Source organism: Lissotriton vulgaris, chromosome 2_1 (assembly GCF_964263255.1).
Source record: "Lissotriton vulgaris chromosome 2_1, aLisVul1.2, whole genome shotgun sequence".
NCBI lineage: Eukaryota > Metazoa > Chordata > Amphibia > Caudata > Salamandridae > Lissotriton > Lissotriton vulgaris.
The window spans coordinates 1,804,505,744-1,804,523,492 of record NC_141687.1 but is presented as its reverse complement, the minus strand read 5'-3'; the positions used below and the strand labels follow the sequence as shown (position 1 = coordinate 1,804,523,492).

At 45.4% G+C, this 17,749-nt stretch overlaps 1 protein-coding gene across 2 annotated transcripts in view; it reads left to right on the top strand.

Moving 5' to 3' along the window:
• The window catches only part of OSBPL5 (oxysterol binding protein like 5), an 841,363-nt gene that overhangs the window by 554,556 nt on the left and 269,058 nt on the right, over positions 1 to 17,749 (top strand). For both annotated transcript variants that reach the window (XM_086957869.1, XM_086957868.1), the window contains exons 9-10: positions 11,355 to 11,547; positions 16,679 to 16,863. In XM_086957869.1, the coding sequence (XP_086813995.1) occupies positions 11,355 to 11,547; positions 16,679 to 16,863 (378 nt within the window). The remainder of the gene's footprint in view (positions 1 to 11,354; positions 11,548 to 16,678; positions 16,864 to 17,749) is intronic.

Sequence of the window (17,749 nt, the reverse complement as noted above, 5' to 3'; positions counted from 1 at the left end):
TGCTCGCACTGCAGAATTATAAGTCATTGTAGCGCTGTACTATTCAGACCGTGCATTAATATTTACTGTACCATTATTATTTACTGTGTCACTCGCTTTACCTGCTTTGTTAATTGTTGCCTGACTGTGCTGCCCAGTTTCATAGCGCTTCATTAAAGTCGTGCCCCAATCTCGTCCTGTTTCGCTTTTGGCTTGCTGCCATTTTGTTATTTGTTGTTGTGCCTCCCAGCCCGGCTCTCCACCCCGCTCCCGCCTCCCAGCTGCTCCTCCCTCCCACAGAGAGTGTAAGCCCTACTCGTCCGGCAATAGCGCTGTGACCGTCCTGAGCTTCTCAGAAGCGGTCGCTCCCCTCGCTGCTCCCTGCTCATTAACCTGGTATCGTAGCGATCTGATTTCCACGCTTTGCACGCATTGCTCGCACTACTAGAAGCTGTTAGTCATCGTAGCGCTTATTGCCAGACTTGCTCGCACTGCAGAATTATAAGTCATTGTAGCGCTGTACTATTCAGACCGTGCATTAATATTTACTGTACCATTATTATTTACTGTGTCACTCGCTTTACCTGCTTTGTTAATTGTTGCCTGACTGTGCTGCCCAGTTTCATAGCGCTTCATTAAAGTCGTGCCCCAATCTCGTCCTGTTTCGCTTTTGGCTTGCTGCCATTTTGTTATTTGTTGTTGTGCCTCCCAGCCCGGCTCTCCACCCCGCTCCCGCCTCCCAGCTGCTCCTCCCTCGCCCCACCCCCCTCCACTATCCACTTATGACCGATGCCTTTGCGCGCAGCGTTCACGCGCAGCGGTCGCGCCCCATGCGTGCCGAAGGTGCGCCAAAGGTAAGCCCGTCTACGCCCGTCCGAGCATGGACCGCGCCAAGCGCCATACCCCCTGGTCCCCGCACAATCCCTTCCACCCGCATAACATACGCCTCCGCAACCCTCTCAGCCCTTAACCCCGGCCGCACACCACAATGCTACCAAGCTGCCCCAGGACACACCCATGGACCCTTCACCTGCCACTCCTGCAAGTTCGACTGCATCAGGACCCACACCAAATCCACAAAATCCAAACAGCGCTCCGACAACAACCACCTGAAGTGCATCCTGCTCAACACCCGCTCGATCCACAAACACTCCATTGAACTCTGGAACCTACTCGACACCACATCTCTGGACGTCGCCTTCCTTTCAGAAACATGGATGAACGCCTCATCAGCGCCCAACATCGCCGTAGCCATCCCGGACGGCTACAAGATCATCCGAAAGTACCGCACCAACCAAACAGGAGGAGGCATCGCCATTGTCTATAAAAACACCATCCACATCACGACCAGCTCCGACGATAACCTCGCAGCCGCCGAACACCTTCACTTCCAGATAAACACCGACCCCAAGACCACACTCAGAGGCACCCTCATCTACAGACCACCAGGACCCCGTACACAATTCAGCGAAGACATCACTGACTTCATCAGCCCACATGCCCTCCCCTCCTAGAACTACATCCTACTGGGAGACCTCAACTTCCACCTGGAAAAGAAAAACGACAGCAATACCACCAACCTTCTGGACAACCTGGCCAATCTCGGACTCAAACAACTTGTTGACACCCCCACCCACCTTGCCGGACACACGCTCGACCCTATCTTCACCTCCAGCAAGCACATCTCCTTCGATCACACCACAGCTCTCCATTGGACGGACCACAGCTGCGTTCACTTCAACTACAAAAAGACCACGACCCACAACCCCCCACAACCTATTCCCCGCAGAAACTGGAACAAAATTACCACCGACCAGCTCTTCACATCGCTTCACCAAAACCCTCCTGCCAAATCATCGGACCCAAACCAAGCAGCCACTAACCTCACACAATGGATCACCCACAGCATCGACGAACTAGCACCCTTGAAAAACCATCAAATCAAGCAAGGTAGCAGAAAAGCCCCCTGGTTCAACGACGACCTTAAGGAATCCAAGAAGCTCTGTCGTACCCTCGAGAAAGTCTGGAGAAAAAACCCAACCACTGACAACCTGGCCTCCTTCAAGAACGCCACCCGCAAACACCACCAACTCATCCGATCCACCAAGAAATCAGCATTCAAGGATAGACTTGACAATAACTCCCAAAACAGCAAGGAACTATTCAACATCGTCAAAGAATTTACCAACCCCACCGCCGGCACCAACGACATCACTCCCTCCCAAGACCTCTGAGACTCTCTATCCTCATTCTTCCACAACAAAATCGCCGACATACATAACAGCTTCAAAAACCAGTCCGAAGACCAGCCTACTTCATCCACCCCCGAACCAAAACCACACTTTAACAACCTTTACCCCTGGAACCCAATCTCCACCGAAGACACCATCCGCCTGATGAACTCCATCCACTCAGGATCGCCAACCGACCCATGTCCCCACCACATTTTCAACAAAGGAGACTCGATCATTGCACCCCATCTCCGCGATGTCATCAACTGCTCCTTCAACTCCGCTACCTTCCCGGAAAGCGGGAAACATGACGAACTCAGCGCCCTTCTGAAGAAACCCACAGCAGACCCCACTGAACCTAAGAACTACTGCCCCATCTCGCTCCTCCCATTCCCTGCCAAAGTCATTGAAAAAGCCGTCAACAGTCAGCTCGCCGCCTTCCTTGAATCCAACAAATCCCTCGATCCCTCACAGTCCGGCTTCCGAGCCAAACACAGCACCGAAACCGCCCTCATCGCAGCAACAGACGACATTCGCACTCTACTGGACAACGGAGAAACAGCCGCCCTCATCCTACTTGACCTTTCCGCAGCCTTCGATACAGTCTGCCATAGCACCCTCATACAACGCCTCAGCAACGTCGGAATACAAGGAAAAGCACTGGACTGGATCATCTCGTTCCTCGCCGGAAGAACCCAGAGAGTCCGCCTCCCCCCTTTCAGATCAGAGGCCACCGAAGTTATCTGCGGCGTACCACAAGGATCATCACTCAGTCCCACCCTCTTCAACGTATACATGAGCCCCCTCGCATCCATCGCGCGCCAACACAACCTCAACATCATCTCCTACGCAGACGACATCCAGCTGATCCTCTCTCTCACTAAAGACCCAAACACCGCCAAAACCAACCTACACAAAGGAATGAAAGAAGTATTCGAGTGGATGAAGAACAGCCGTTTAAAACTAAACTCGGACAAAACGGAAGTCCTCATCTTAGGTTCAACCCCCTCTGCCTGGGACGACCCTGGTGGCCACCGGCCCTGGGAACCACACCCATACCTATGGATCACGCACGTAACCTGGGCTTCATCCTGGACTCCTCCCTCTCGATGACCAGACAAGCCAACGCCGTCTCATCATCCTGCTTCAACATCCTACGCATGCTCAAAAAAGTCTTCCGTTGGATCCCCACCGAAACAAGAAAGACGGTCACCCACGCACTGGTCACCAGCCGACTGGATTACGGGAACACCCTTTACGCCGGAACCACAGCCAAACTACAGAAAAAACTCCAACGCATCCAAAACGCCTCAGCCAGACTCATACTGGACATCCCTCGTCAAGCTCACATTTCCGGTCACCTGAAAGACCTCCACTGGCTCCCCGTCAACAAGAGAATAACGTTTCGTCTCCTTACCCACACACACAAAGCCCTCTACGACCTTGGATCCGAATGCCTCAACACGCGACTGTCCTTCTACACCCCCACCCGCCAACTACGATCGTCCAATCAAGCCCTCGCCACAATTCTGCGCATCCATAGATCCACCATGGGGGGCAGATCCTTCTCCTACTTAGCGGCCAAGACCTGGAATTCTCTCCCCACCCACCTCCGCCTTACTCAGAACCACCTCTCCTTCAGAAAGCAACTAAAAACTTGGATATTCGATAAGTAATAGCACCCCCCTCCCCAAGCACCTTGAGATCCTGTGGGTGAGTAGTGCGCTATATAAATTCTTGAACTTGAACTTATGTTTCTGTGATGAGGAAGGTGTCAACAGATGAGTTCTGAGATGTCTGGTGCAGGGAGTATTGCAGAGTTGGCAAAGAGATCTGAGAATTCAACAATGAAGCCCTTGTTCTGCAGAGGAGGCACTGTAAATGAAATGAAAAGTAGTGATCTTCTTTGAAGAGAGTGTAAAATAGCATGTCAGCAGCTCCATGAAGTTGACTGTTACTTGCTTGCATATAATGCAAGACCAGGAGGACATATGGATGATAGGGAGGCCTCCTCCCTTGTTATATGAATGCTCCACATTATGGATGCTATAGACAGTGAAACGAAGGGCATCTAGCATGTTTTTGTGATGAGGAAGGTGTCAACATGATGAGTTCTGAGATGTCTGGTGCAGGGAGTATTGCAGAGAGAGCCTTAATGAGCATGTGGTGAACTGTGTGTTCTGTACTTTGAGGGTGTGTGGTGGACAGTGGGTTGTGTATGACTTTGGGTCTGTGTGTTGTACGATTGTTTTATGAGTGTTGGATTGTCAAGTCTAGGTGTGATTGTGGGGATTGGCTGTACAGAATAATTAGTGAAACGTGAATATATCTCACCTTGTAATTTTCAGTGGAACAGAGGTTCTACCCAATGCTCTCGTAGGCCCTAACATGCAGTGCCCTTGTCTGTGTCTGCCCTTTACTGGGGGTTCCACGCTCCAGGAGCTAATGATAGGGAGTAACTCTTTCTCCAAGTATCACTATTGGATGCTGCTCTCCCCTCCTTTTGATGACCGCAATCCTCTAGCTACTGAAGTTAATATGCAGATTGCTGGGATGGACTCTAGAAAAGCGGATGCCATCAAGTGATGGCAGCATGTATTCAAGAGGTTCTGCAGCCTTGTCCTCTTGCAACTGTCGATGGAGCAATCATCCCTCTTTATGTATGTTGTGCTGCAGTCTCTTCATGGTGATGATTTGAATATAAAATGTCCATTATGTACGTTTGCAATGCAGCTACGTGTGTCCCCCCTAAAATCTGTTAGTGGTCTTTTTTTCATTCTTGAGAGAAGCTTTACCTAAGTGTCACTTTTATCAATATATTTTGGTGTCTCATTTGGTAATATGTTAACTTTTGCTTCAAAAACCTATTATTTTCAGAACTTTGATTAGGAAGTTTAAAAAAAGTTGGTGGTAGCGTAATTATTTACAGCAATCCTACTTAAACCCCATTCAATTCTTCCTCTTCACAGTTCCAGGATCCTACTACATTGGTTAATGTGGAGCTTTGCTGTCGTGAGTGATAAATGGAGAGATGGAGTAGTAAAGGAGGGTGCACTTGTACTGTAGGATTCAGAAGAGATGGAACGTGTGGTACAGGTGTTGACTTGTGTTAATGTCACAGCACACAATTTTAGAAGGGATCTCTTGAGCCCTCCTTCCTATCAACTGGCCTCTGGCAGACTACTGCTTTGTAGGTAAAGACAAGTCTAGGACAGAACCTTTTTCGGGTCCTACAAAAAGGTCTTAGTTTATATGCAATTTTCAGTTTCAATTTTAATATTTTAATATCAGTTCTTCAGGAGGATTGGATCACATTATGATGTGAGATAGTAGAGTACAATTTGGTGTAATGCGCATTATCAGTAGGTAGTCCCACCTTTGCAAGTACTTTTGTTGCTCTTATTGACAGAAACTTGAATTTTAGCAAATGTATTTAAGGATGTTAAAATGCGCCATAAAGCTCTCAGCGAATTTGTTAGAAATGGGGGTCTTTAGCTGGCAGAGGTAGGTACCTTTGTCAAAATAGGGACCCTTGCTTCTAGTCAGGGTAAGGGGACACACACCTTAGATAACCCCTGCTCACCTCCTTGGTAGCTAGGGCACGAGCAGACAGGCTTATCCCAAAGGCAATGTGTAAAGTATTTTTACCAAAACTCAGGGTGAAAGTGATAACACCACAAATGGACATCACATCGGTTTAGAAAATAAAGTATCTTTATCTAAGCATAACAAGACCAAAATGAAAAAAATCCAACATACAGTATTAAGGAAAATGACTTTTAAAAGGTTTTAGCAACTGAGTCCATAGAAAACTATGGATGCGTGATTTCCTGCAAAGTACCTGTTGTGACAAAATTCACCAAGCCAAACAGTTGCAGCGATGGGAAGCATTGAGAAACAAAGAGATGCCTCGATTCCTGAGACCTCCGTGGATGCAATGCGACAGTAACGCTGGGCACAGGGGAGCAGTGCCTTGGGTCCGGCTGTAGGGGCAAGGGATGCTTCGATTCTGAGAAGACTCCGATCCACAGGTGATACGTCAGGGAAAACTTGCCAGACAAGGGGGATGCGTGGAATTCTGGTATGCAGCGGCAAACGATGCGGCAGCGTCGAGCATCGCTGTGTCGGTTTCTTCAGCTGCGATCCCTCAATGCCTCGTCAGTTTCAGCAGCGGTGCGGGGAGATTCTTCCTGCATTTTGGCTTTGCTTCGGGAAAACTGTTACAAGAAGAGTGATGCATCGATTTCCTTGTTGTTGTGCTGCTTTCCATTTCCCAGTAGCAGAAACAACCTCCAGAGGCCACAAACAGTCATAGGCACTCCTGGCAGGTCAGAACTCCCAGCAAGGAAGTTCAGGGGTGTTAGGGTGAAGTATTTGTGTTCCTGAGACTTCAAAACAGGAGGCAAGCTCTACTCAAGCCTTGGTGACTTTCCTCAAGCAAGGGTCATAGCACACGCAAAGTCCTTCTCCTTACCTTGACAGAAACAGCAACCGCAGGCCAACCCCAGACACACAGCATGGGCAGTACTTCTCCTCGGTTTATCCAGCTCTTTTCCTCTGCAAAGCTTTCTCTTTGATTACAGTAGTAGTCTAAAGCTCAGGGGTTTTACGTCTAGACTTATACCCAAAAATGTTTTTGTTATCTTTGTGCAAGGGTCTCTGAGCCCAGTCCAAACCAGTTCTGTCCTCTCTTGTTCAGCTGCCAGGCATAAGGTAGAGACAGCATTGTGTAAGGCAGACAGTCCCTATTCAGGTGCAAGGAAAATCTCCTCCCAACACTCTAAATGCAGACCGGGCCTATTCGGGTACTAGTGAGAACTCCTCCCCTACTCTGAATGCAGCCCAGGTCTATTCAGCCCAGCCCTGAATAATTCAGGAAAGGCAGGACACACAGCAATCCCCCGTGACTATCTGATAGAATGTACCTCCCCAGCCCCTGTCACTTCAAAACCAGACAGTCAATACTCAAACAGACAGAGGCACACAGAATGGTTAAACAAGAAATGCCTACTTTCTAGAAGTAGTATTTTCGAACACACAATTTAAACACCATCTTTACTAAAAGATGTGTTATTAAATCTGAGTTCAGAGAGCCTAAAATTTATTTTTCCATCTTATCCCTGTGGGGAGATTTGCTTGTAATATGTTACAAAGCATTCCCCATTCTGTCATGTGGGACAAGATAGCCTTTCAATATTGAAAAACAAAATTGACAGTATTTTACTATCAGGACATGTTACACACATCAGTACATGTCCTACCTTTCCCATACACTGCACCCTGCCCAGGGGGGTACCTTAGGCCTACCATAGGGGTGTCCTATATGTATGAAAAGGGAAGTTAGGGCCTGGCAAGTGGGTGCACTTGCCAAGTCGACATGGCAGTTAATAACTGTGCATAGACACAGTAGTGGCAGGTCTGTGTTACCTTTTCAGAGCGACACGTGTGGGTGCACAATCAGTGTTGCAGGCCCACTAGCAGCATTTGATTTACCAGCTCTAGCACACGTAGTGCACTTTACTAGGGACTGACCAGTAAGTCAAGTATGTCAATCATGGATAACCAATCATGTTCACAATTTACATAGAGAGCATATGCATTTTAGCACTGATTAGCAGTGGTAAAGTGTCCAGAGTCCTAAAACCAACAACGACAGGTCAGGAAAAAATAGGAGGAAGAAGCAAAAGGCTTGAGGATAACACTGCAAAAAGGGCCAAGTCCAACACAACCTCCTACCAGCCTAAAGCCAGGGTAGACCAATCCATACCTCGATGGGCTTCCCTGCTTGGGGCAATAGAACATGGAACCTGGCAACAACAGCATGGGTCTATTCGCATTCTACTCCTTCCTGAACCCAGTTGGATCCCTCTATCCATACTCTCAGGACCCACTAAGCTGACCCATGGGGAACCCTTCTCCTCACCTGTGGACCCCATCTGTGCAGCGCCTAAACTTACCTTGCTCACAGATGTGTCCTAACAGGCAGACACTACCCACATATCCAACAGAGTGTACATGGCATACGTGGTTTGGTGGTTTTGAAACCAAAACAGTAAGAAGTCTTACCAGGGAAGGGAGGACAACTTCGCTAACATGAGGAAACGAAATTGGTACAGAGGGGATAGTGTTATTCCCTGAGCAGAACACCCAGGATGTAGCAGCTGAACCTTGCACAGAAGCAGGTGTGATGTTTCGTTTTGTTGAGGGTGGGATCATGGGAAAGTGACCGATAAGGAAGGAGGGAGACAAAGAAGCTGCATGGTAAACTCCCCTATACAAAAGAAGGGGCAGAACTGGAAAGGGAAAAAAAATCAGGGCTATTGCCAACAAAAGCCAGTGTTTATACAGTAGAGATTGCGATTGACTGGGAGGCAAAACTTTCCCTGAAGTTCATCTATGTTCCTTGTAGAAAGAAATATGCCCCAGCAAGAGTTGAGCTGAGAGCAAAGAAAGAGGACTTATCCTATAAGGGAAAATACACTGAAACTGAACTAACCTTGAGTGAGCAAAAGCCGTGGTAAAGAGGCTAGGACATAGTTGGGATCTGCGGAGAGCAGAACATACCCCAAATTAAGGATTGATGGGCTTATTTACAAGCCCATTGCGCAGCGGGTGCGTCACTTTTTTGGACGCACCAGTGGTGCAGTGTGCCTGCCGATATGTGCAAGGCCATGTAAATCTACCATGTGTGGCTTTTCATGGCTTTGTAAATATGCCCCCCTTTCACACATTACCATGGATGTTGCTGTGGGTGTTTCCACACTACACCCATGGAACCTGAAGCATTCCCAGATTTACAAGGTTTGGTAAATCTGGGAATGCATCACATTCCTATGCATCCCCAAGGAGGGCGTAAGGGAGGTGCAATGAGGAGAAATACTTTTATTTCTCCTCGGTTCTCCTTTTTCTTTGTGTGCTGCATTCTGCAGCACACATAGAAAGAGGAAACTGTCTCTTGTGATAGTTTTTGAGCAGGAAGGGACAGGAAAGGTGTCCCTGCTGCACAAAAACAATTACCCCTACAGCGCAGTCACCCTTGCACCATGGCGCAAGTGTGGCTGCTTGGCGCATGGCAGCCTATTGTGCACCAGTGCAAGGGAAAAGGGCAGGAATGCTATGTATCTGAGCGATATGGCGAACTCCTGCCCTTTTTTTTAAGCATGGCAGCGCAGAAGGAAGGCATGCTAAGCTGCCATGCATCAAAATATTGTAAATAAGGCCCTGAGACTTTAATGCTGTGGCTATTAACAGCAACAAATGATAAGACTGATCACTGGGGAAGCCCCAGTCAAACTAAGTATATGTTAATCTATATAAATTGATAATAAGAGCCCCTTCAAAAACAATCTGCTGATATTCATGAACTAGCCCTCCTACAGCACCTCAATATGTCTTTGATCCAAATTGTGGTTTGTGTTTTAAAATTGCTTTCACGTGCCTGGAGGTGTTTATCACTGCTAATTTTGCACTTACATGTCATTTTACATCCAAATATGATTTTTGCACCTAATTGTTATATTTTTTTCTTGCAAGTGTTTTCCTACACCTTTTGATGCTGCACCAAGGTCAATGTTGCACCTTAAGGTGCTTTTTAACTTACATGTGAATTTATTCCAAAGTGTGATTTCACCATCTTGCTTACTTTGCACCAGTGGTAAAGGAGTAGCCTTTATTAAATGGTGAGAGAAGAATTCTGGGGCCAAAGATATTATGGCTAAAACATGTGCATGAGAACATTCACGGACTGTAAGAAAATGGCCAGGGCCGGACTGGCATTTGCGGGTACCGGGCATTTCCCCGGTGGGCTGGAGGGGTGGGGGCCAGTTTTGTGGCCACAGGGGCCCGCTTTCCTTACAGAGTGCAGGTTTTGTAAAATCGGCCCTCTGTAAGAAAAGCGGTAGCAGTGCTTTGCGGTTAACAACCCCCTCCCCTCCCGTTATCAGGGCCGTTGGAGAAGCAACCTGCCAGGGCGGGTTGCTGGTCTCAGTCCGGCCCTGAAAATGGCTGGCTTATCTGAGGGAGAGAGGCGTTGTTACAAACAACCATGACTCTTGGTTACTCAACTACACTTTATGGCTCCTTCTATGAGACAGCCAAATTGACCCCCATTGAGAAAATTATCATGACCCACATGGGTGCAAAGAGTTTTGTGTCCTGGCTGTGTAGTCCTGTTTGTGCCCCCCTGAAGGTGAGAAGTGAAGATATATGAAGATGTGGGACAGAACTCTGGAGAAGGTGATACCTCCGGATATCACGGAAGTACTGTGGTAGGGGAGCATGATGAAACACAGCCTGGCACCTGAACATCCTGTTAAGATTTTAATGGATGATTCTCTTCATGTCTTAAAATCTTAACAGGATGGTATTTGGAGACAGTGTTAGGGGAAGTAGAGGGAGGGAGTTTTTCCACTTAAATGTCGGTCTACTTGTGTAGGGCCCTGTAACCATATTTAGTCTGCATAACTGGAAATCAGCTTTTACTTTGTACGGTCAATGAGGAAATGCCAATTAAAAGTTTTTTTAAAAAGTAGTTGTAAGATAGAGTTGTCAAGGACTAGTTAATGAATGACCTTGTCATCTTCACACACATCTGTAAACTTCAGTGCTTTTATTCCTGTGTTGGACAGAGCAAAACTGTGAATGCTTCTTCAACAGCCATTAGCGTATTTATGATGACAAATACAATCTTTAGTCCATCATCAGTTTTATACCTTTGTGCAAAAGACACTTCTCCTTGAGCGGCATAACAAACCACCGTACATCGAGTTTTATATACAGCATAAATGAGTGTCTTGGCATTACATTCATTCTTCACAAAACGTGGCTGTCGTGCCCTTGGAGGTCCTCATCAGTAGATGAGTGGTAGGCAAGCATGTGCAAATTCTCGAGAACAAATGAAGAAGTAGTGAGGTGTCCTCATCCTACTCCCACGCACTCCTAGAAGAGATGAATCACCACAGTCTTACCCTCCTTCAGTTTTTCTTCCTGCTCCCCAGTGCATAGTTCCTCTGTATGAATGTAGCATTTACATTTTCTTTCAAAATCCATGTGTGAGCTTCGATTTACAGTATGTTCACTGTACGTTTTAGTCATAATGGAAAGTGACAAATTAGTTTGCTTAATTAACATTCTATTTGCTTCAAGACTTAATGAATCTGCACTGGAACATGATGCATTTTCGGATAAATCTGAGAAAGACAACATTGAAGAGTCTGAGAATGAAACGCATGAAAACAGCAGAAAGACCAGTGACAGCGACCAATCAGAGCTACAGGATCTTTCACCCGATAGAGAGGGAACGACGTACATAGAACAAATCTATGAGGAATTTGGGGAGGTAAGAGAAGTGAAAGAAATGGAGTAATTTTGTCATTGCATGGGTGGGATGCCAGATGTGTTTTATCTCAAAAATATTTGTCTTTCTGTGCTAATGGTGTCAAGTGGTAAAAAGTGTCATGTAAATGTGTAATTGTGTGTGTCTTGTAAAGCGCACTGCTACCCGGAGGCGTCCTGGCGCTATAGACCACTGGGGAACCCGTCCTGGCTTTCTCTGTGAGATGTTCCCTCCTGGGTATCTCCAAGGTGAAACCAGGCATCCCCGGCATTTGTGGGGGGCCGTTGTGGAGATGAGGCAAGCTAATGCCAGAGTTGCCGAGTGTGATCCCTGGTTAGAGTAGGCACAGAGGCGAGAATTATCGAGTCCGCTGACCCTCGTTTGCAGACTCTTAGTGTGTTAGTCATCATTTCTTGCTTTCACTTTTGATCATTTCCTTAAAGCATCACAGATCTCACTTCATAGATTTAAATACTTGTCAAAAACAGGAATAAAACTGCTTGCATTCTTGAAATGCCCAACTCATCGTGTGTCTATTGATGATGTCATCATAAATTCAACATAGACAATATTCAGAATATGGATCCTGAAAAAGGGCAGTTTAAAGTGAGTGAGTGAGTGATCCCGCTTATACATCACATCATCTCGAGATGTTCATGAACCCTGTTGGGACAGTCAGTTGAAACACATCAACCAACATTTCTGCCCCTTCAAGCACTTTCCCACCTACACTGTCTCTGAGATATGATTCTGTTGACAGATTGTTCTTAACATGAAACCAATATCGCCTATCTCCCCACTGTACTCACCATCACTCTAAAGGCCAAAACTGACACACATACCCTAATGCAAATCAAATATTCTAAACAGAATTCTTTCACTCCTTTGTACTGTACACACAAAATCTTACTAATAGCAAAGAACCATGTGCTATCAAGATGAAAGTGCCACAAAGCCACACCGAAAAAATCCGTACATCACATTAGATGGACGATGCGGAGAAAGCATTGACCTCAAAGAATAAACCTTTATTAAAGGGGGCCTTTTGCAAATTCGGTTTTGGACCTAATTTTGCCAGGTTCAATTGGTCACTTACAAGTCCCTTAAAATAAATATTTGGTTAAACAGCTCCTTAGCAGTTATGATAGCGTTGGTTAGGGAAACCCACCAATGGCTATGAATTCCCTTGTATAAATGGACAAGTTAGACAAAATGGGAACATGCAAAGTTTTTTTCAGAAAATAAAGAGCACCTCATTGTGGAACACGCCGTTTTAGTAGTATTCAAAGCCATAGCCCCATTCCTTGAGACTATGTTGGAGGTTGTGACGGTTGGCAAGTTATCTGGCTTCGAGATTACTACTCCCAAAATTAGCACACGTGAACATTAGAGAGGCAGATAAAATCCATACAATTCTTTTTTCCAACAGGTCTCTTATTCCGTAAAATATATATAGGTTAAACATTTCCATAAAATCTTCTAATATAAATGAAGATAATTATTCAAAACTAATTTATAACCTAATGAAGTAGTAGAAATATGAAAAATCATGGATTGACCACATTGTCTTCATAAATCTGACTTTGATACAGAAACTTCTCTATGTCTTTATATATCCGTTGTATTTCAGGTTCAAAACAATGCGAACCATTTAAACAATGGCAGACAAACCACTGGTCTGCCGGACCCTGGGATGAACCATCCACCCTTGTGGGGTTCTCTCCGCTGTGAGAGGAGCCGCTGCTGTGGCAAATTTATTCACAGGTCTGCAGGTTTGAAAGGTGAAGCCATCTTTAAAGGGTGGCAAACTTTGTTTTTGTTTAGAGAAAAGAAATTCCTTTTAGGGGCATTAAAACTTCTTAAAAAAACAAATGGACTTGACACACAAGGAGAATATTTCCTGCACATCAGGACCATTCTACCTTTTCTTTTGCCTATGTAACATCATATTGCCACACAGTACAGGAACCAGAGTTGCTGCTTTGTATACATTATTCTGAGCCTAGAATTCAAATCTAGGATCATATGTAGCCTTGATGAATTCCTCACTGTAATTTGTTGTAGCATATTTCTCTAAATAAGCTCTTAATGAAATCTCCATAGAGCTACCTCGCTGAGTGTGCCCCCCACCCCACCCAGCAGATCAAAGGCCCCAGTGAACAGTAGGTCCATTCCAGAGAGACTACCATTTTCTTGCTGGTAGAAGGTGGTAGATTGGTATATCAATAGCTAAACACCAGCAACAGCATGTAATTAAGTTAGCTGAGGTGCCCAGTTCTAACAGTGGGGAGATAGCACACTACTGTATTTGCTGCTGGGAGCAGCAAGTTTTGGAGAGATGAAGCCAGACCTGCTTAGGCCAAGACAAGACTAGAAAAAGGTTGTGCTCTGATTTTGGTGAAAATGCCATTTTGGAATTTTACCAGGTGTGATACAGGCAGTGGCGTGAATCATTGAGAGTCGGCAAGAGATGGGGGGATGATGTGGTAACACTAGATTGGTTAGGAATGAAAGAACTTTCCTTCTTCATTCAGAAAACCACATAAAGGCTGAATGAGCTGAGAATAAGCCTGAAATGGAATGAAGAAAGGCCAGCACTGCTATTGTTATGAGCGTTGAGGGTTCACTCACTCCCGGATTGTACTCCAGAACTCTTTGTACTCTTTCCACAGCTAGTGGTACCAGCTTTATGCTTCCCCCAATCCTAGTGGGGAGTGGGCTTGCTGTGGTCCCTAGAGAAGTGGTGACTGTGGAGTTTGGGAATGCAGGCATTCAGTATAGTCTCTCATGGAAGACTAGTAAGGCGCTGCTGAGGAACTGAATTTCCCAGGTCAAGAGATCATCAGGACTTGGTAGGACAAAAGGCCCAGAATTCTCCTGTTATCACATGAAAGAATCCTTGTTTCCAGAAGATGTGAAGGGCTAGAAAAAAGGAATTTTGCCCAGACTCACCTGTGCATGAAGCGGGTGGTGGTGACTGGAAGAAAAGTGTCCAAATGCTTCAAACCCTACTTCAGCTGGGGCCATGAAATCTCAAATTGAAGTTGTTACTGATGTATGCCATTTGCAGATGCCATGAAACCGAGGTCATCGGCCTACGCTGTAACATCCTGAAGTGTCTTAGGGGAAGGCAGGTGCACCCAGATAATGTTGGAAGCCCATAAGAAAGCTGTCTCTTTGGATGCAATTTTTTAGAGGTAAACAAAGTAAAAGGAAACCACAGACACAACAGAGGGCAGTGGAACAGACTCTGTGATGAAGACTCCACAGCACAGAAAGCCCCCCACTGGTAATCTCTGAGCCTAGTAACTGTTGTTTGCTCTGGCACCTAAAGAACAGAGTGTCTCACAAATTTGATTTGAAATGTTACAGTACATTTTTTACAGAAACATTTGATATCTCCAACAGTACCAAGTTGTCCCAGTCGATGAAGGACGAGTGGACTGGGTCGAGGATGTGGGGAATGTAAACTGAAGTATTTATTTATTTATTTATTCAATTTATATAGCGCATTTATCACCTATAGGTCTCTAAGCGCTTGTAGTATGCAAAAGAATGCAAAGTATGCAAAAGATAGATATTTAGGTAGTGTTTGCATGTTATTTCTTGCAAAGGACAATCTTGCATAGAAAATGTCAGCTTTTCCAGGATCATCAGTACACATATGATCGCCACACAGGAAAAGTCCAGAGCTGCTACCTAGTTATCATGGTGCACTTCATTCCTTGATGGTCACGCACACCATGTAGTACTCCCCTCAATCTTCTCTAATGCCACTAGAATCCCTCATGGAGTGCCTGAAAGGTAATCCCTGTTACTAATTCTGACCTATGTGTAATTAGTCCTCTTAGTCTATATCCTAGAGGCCTTGTTTCCACAAGTGTGTGTATGGCATCTAGATCCACCTAAAGATCTCGGAGTGTTATTGCTCCTGTGTTTGACAACAAAGTATTAACCACTTCCTTCATGTCTGTACACCGATAAACCAATGCAAACTTTGCCACAATATGTCAAAAATAGAAAAAGTAATACTAGACAGGATACATCCTTAAGACTTACAATTGAATTGTCAATTCTGGACAAACCGCCTATCCACCACTGACACATAAGCTGTCTGTGTGATCTTCGATTTTCATCTGACCTCTACACAATAAATCACCTAATGCACCTGACCTGACATACTTATGACGCGTCCCCCTGTTACTGATGCACCAACACCAGGATTAGCATTATCTAAACAGGCATTCCTGCAAGTCCTTGAGTAAACTACAAAACGCTCTGAACCAAGAAGTCTCCACCATCCCCATTTAATATGCATGGTCTCGTATTTTGTCATCAATATATAATGCAGGTCAAGATACTGTGCTCTCGGGTTGTGTAAAGATCTGCCAACAAGGAGAGATGAAATTGAAAAAACGTTGCCCTACACCAAGGTCCGTGCAGTTTCCTCACTTCAGCGAGTTGTCTCACCCAAGGAGGGCCACATGCCAACCTACAATGAATTGGTCCTGGCTATGAAGGGCAGTGGGAAATAGCCACGCACTAAACATTTCACACTTGCCAGAAGTTCCACCTCTTAAAAAGTAACATCACACGACTGAAAAATGTAGCTGCATACCCACTATTCCCTTCTCACAGGATGTCCTGTCTAGGGAATACGACTTCCCCATCCCACCGGTGAGGAATTGAATGTGAGCATTGCTGCACAGCTGCAGGGCTTTGGTGGCAGCCGATTCGCCAGTCTGTGTTGCACAAGGAACAACTCCCACTGTTTAAACATCACCAGCCTCATACTATGGCAACGTCTTGAAATAAGTTATGCAACTTTGCACACTAGAAGTTTCATAGACATATGCTTGGCGACCTCAGCAAAAACTCCTTCTCCTACCTAATAATTTAAGACACTCGTCATTTCTAAAATACAGGCTCAAATGTCACTGTTGTTCGGATCTTTTTGTATTCTTATATATAAAACAATATGATTCCATAAAACGCTTTGATTGGCTCGTCCTATTGTTGGCTCACAAGTGTTTGCTAGTTTTCTGGAAGTACGCAATGGGGGAGAATCATACCACTTACCTATTGTTTTTATGTATTTTCTCTTTTGCGCTCTGCTGTGGTGGTGACCTGCTAGATCGGTGAAAGATCGCAAACTGAGATCGTCTCTGAAGAAAACAAGGGTCTAATGTGGACTCTACTCAAGCAGCTTCGTCCAGGCATGGATCTGTCCCGAGTGGTTCTTCCCACTTTCATCCTGGAGCCAAGGTCCTTTCTCAACAAGTTGTCTGATTACTATTACCACGCTGACCTCCTTTCCCAGTAAGTAACTCTCCAGGGAAATGATCCTGTATTGTTGCCAGGCCTCTATGCCTATTACTCACGTCTCAGTATGCGTTGTTTGTGTTCTCGGACAGCACCAACTTGGTCTGGCAGTTGAAGTCCGTACTTTTTCTTGGGTGGGGCTAGTGACCGAAAGACAAAGTGACCGAAATGTGATCTACAAAGCTCAGCAGAAGTACTTTAGCCCTCTAGCGTACTGTTGAAGAGGATCTAATAATTGATGGAATGGAATGCTAGCCAGAGGAATCTCAAGAGGCTAACAGTTCTTAACTGACTTCCATGCATCATTGTGCCATTGACTCCCTGTGTAATATTGTGCAATTGGTTTTCTAAAGATAATCATTATTTGTTTACCTGCACTGCATTTAACGTTCCTATCGATTCCGACGTCACCAAAGCTGATTTTGATATTGGTATTTTCAGTGATGTAGTGTACATCATTTCCTACTGAATCAGCTGAAGGAGCATTGCAAGTCTTTAGTGATGAGGATGGGAAACACATTTCAATCCATGCATTTTAGGTTGGGACACATCTGACTAGACAGGCGCTGTGACACTGTTCCCAATCCAGATATGTTCACCGCTCTTAAAACCTTGATTCACTAATATCGATGCAGTGTAAAAATAGAGAGGACGTATCAGGTGGTGAAAAATGTGCACATCCATTAGGGAACATGACAAATTCCATTGCAGCAGATCTATGAACGCACTTAGACCTGACAATTCATATAGTGCCAACGTGTGCCACGCAATATCTGCTCCTCAGGATGGTTTTCAGGTCTGGCCTTTGCCATACTGGGTTTTTTGAACAATTCATAGATACAAAATACACAAGTATATACATACATCAAGAGACTTTCAGTAA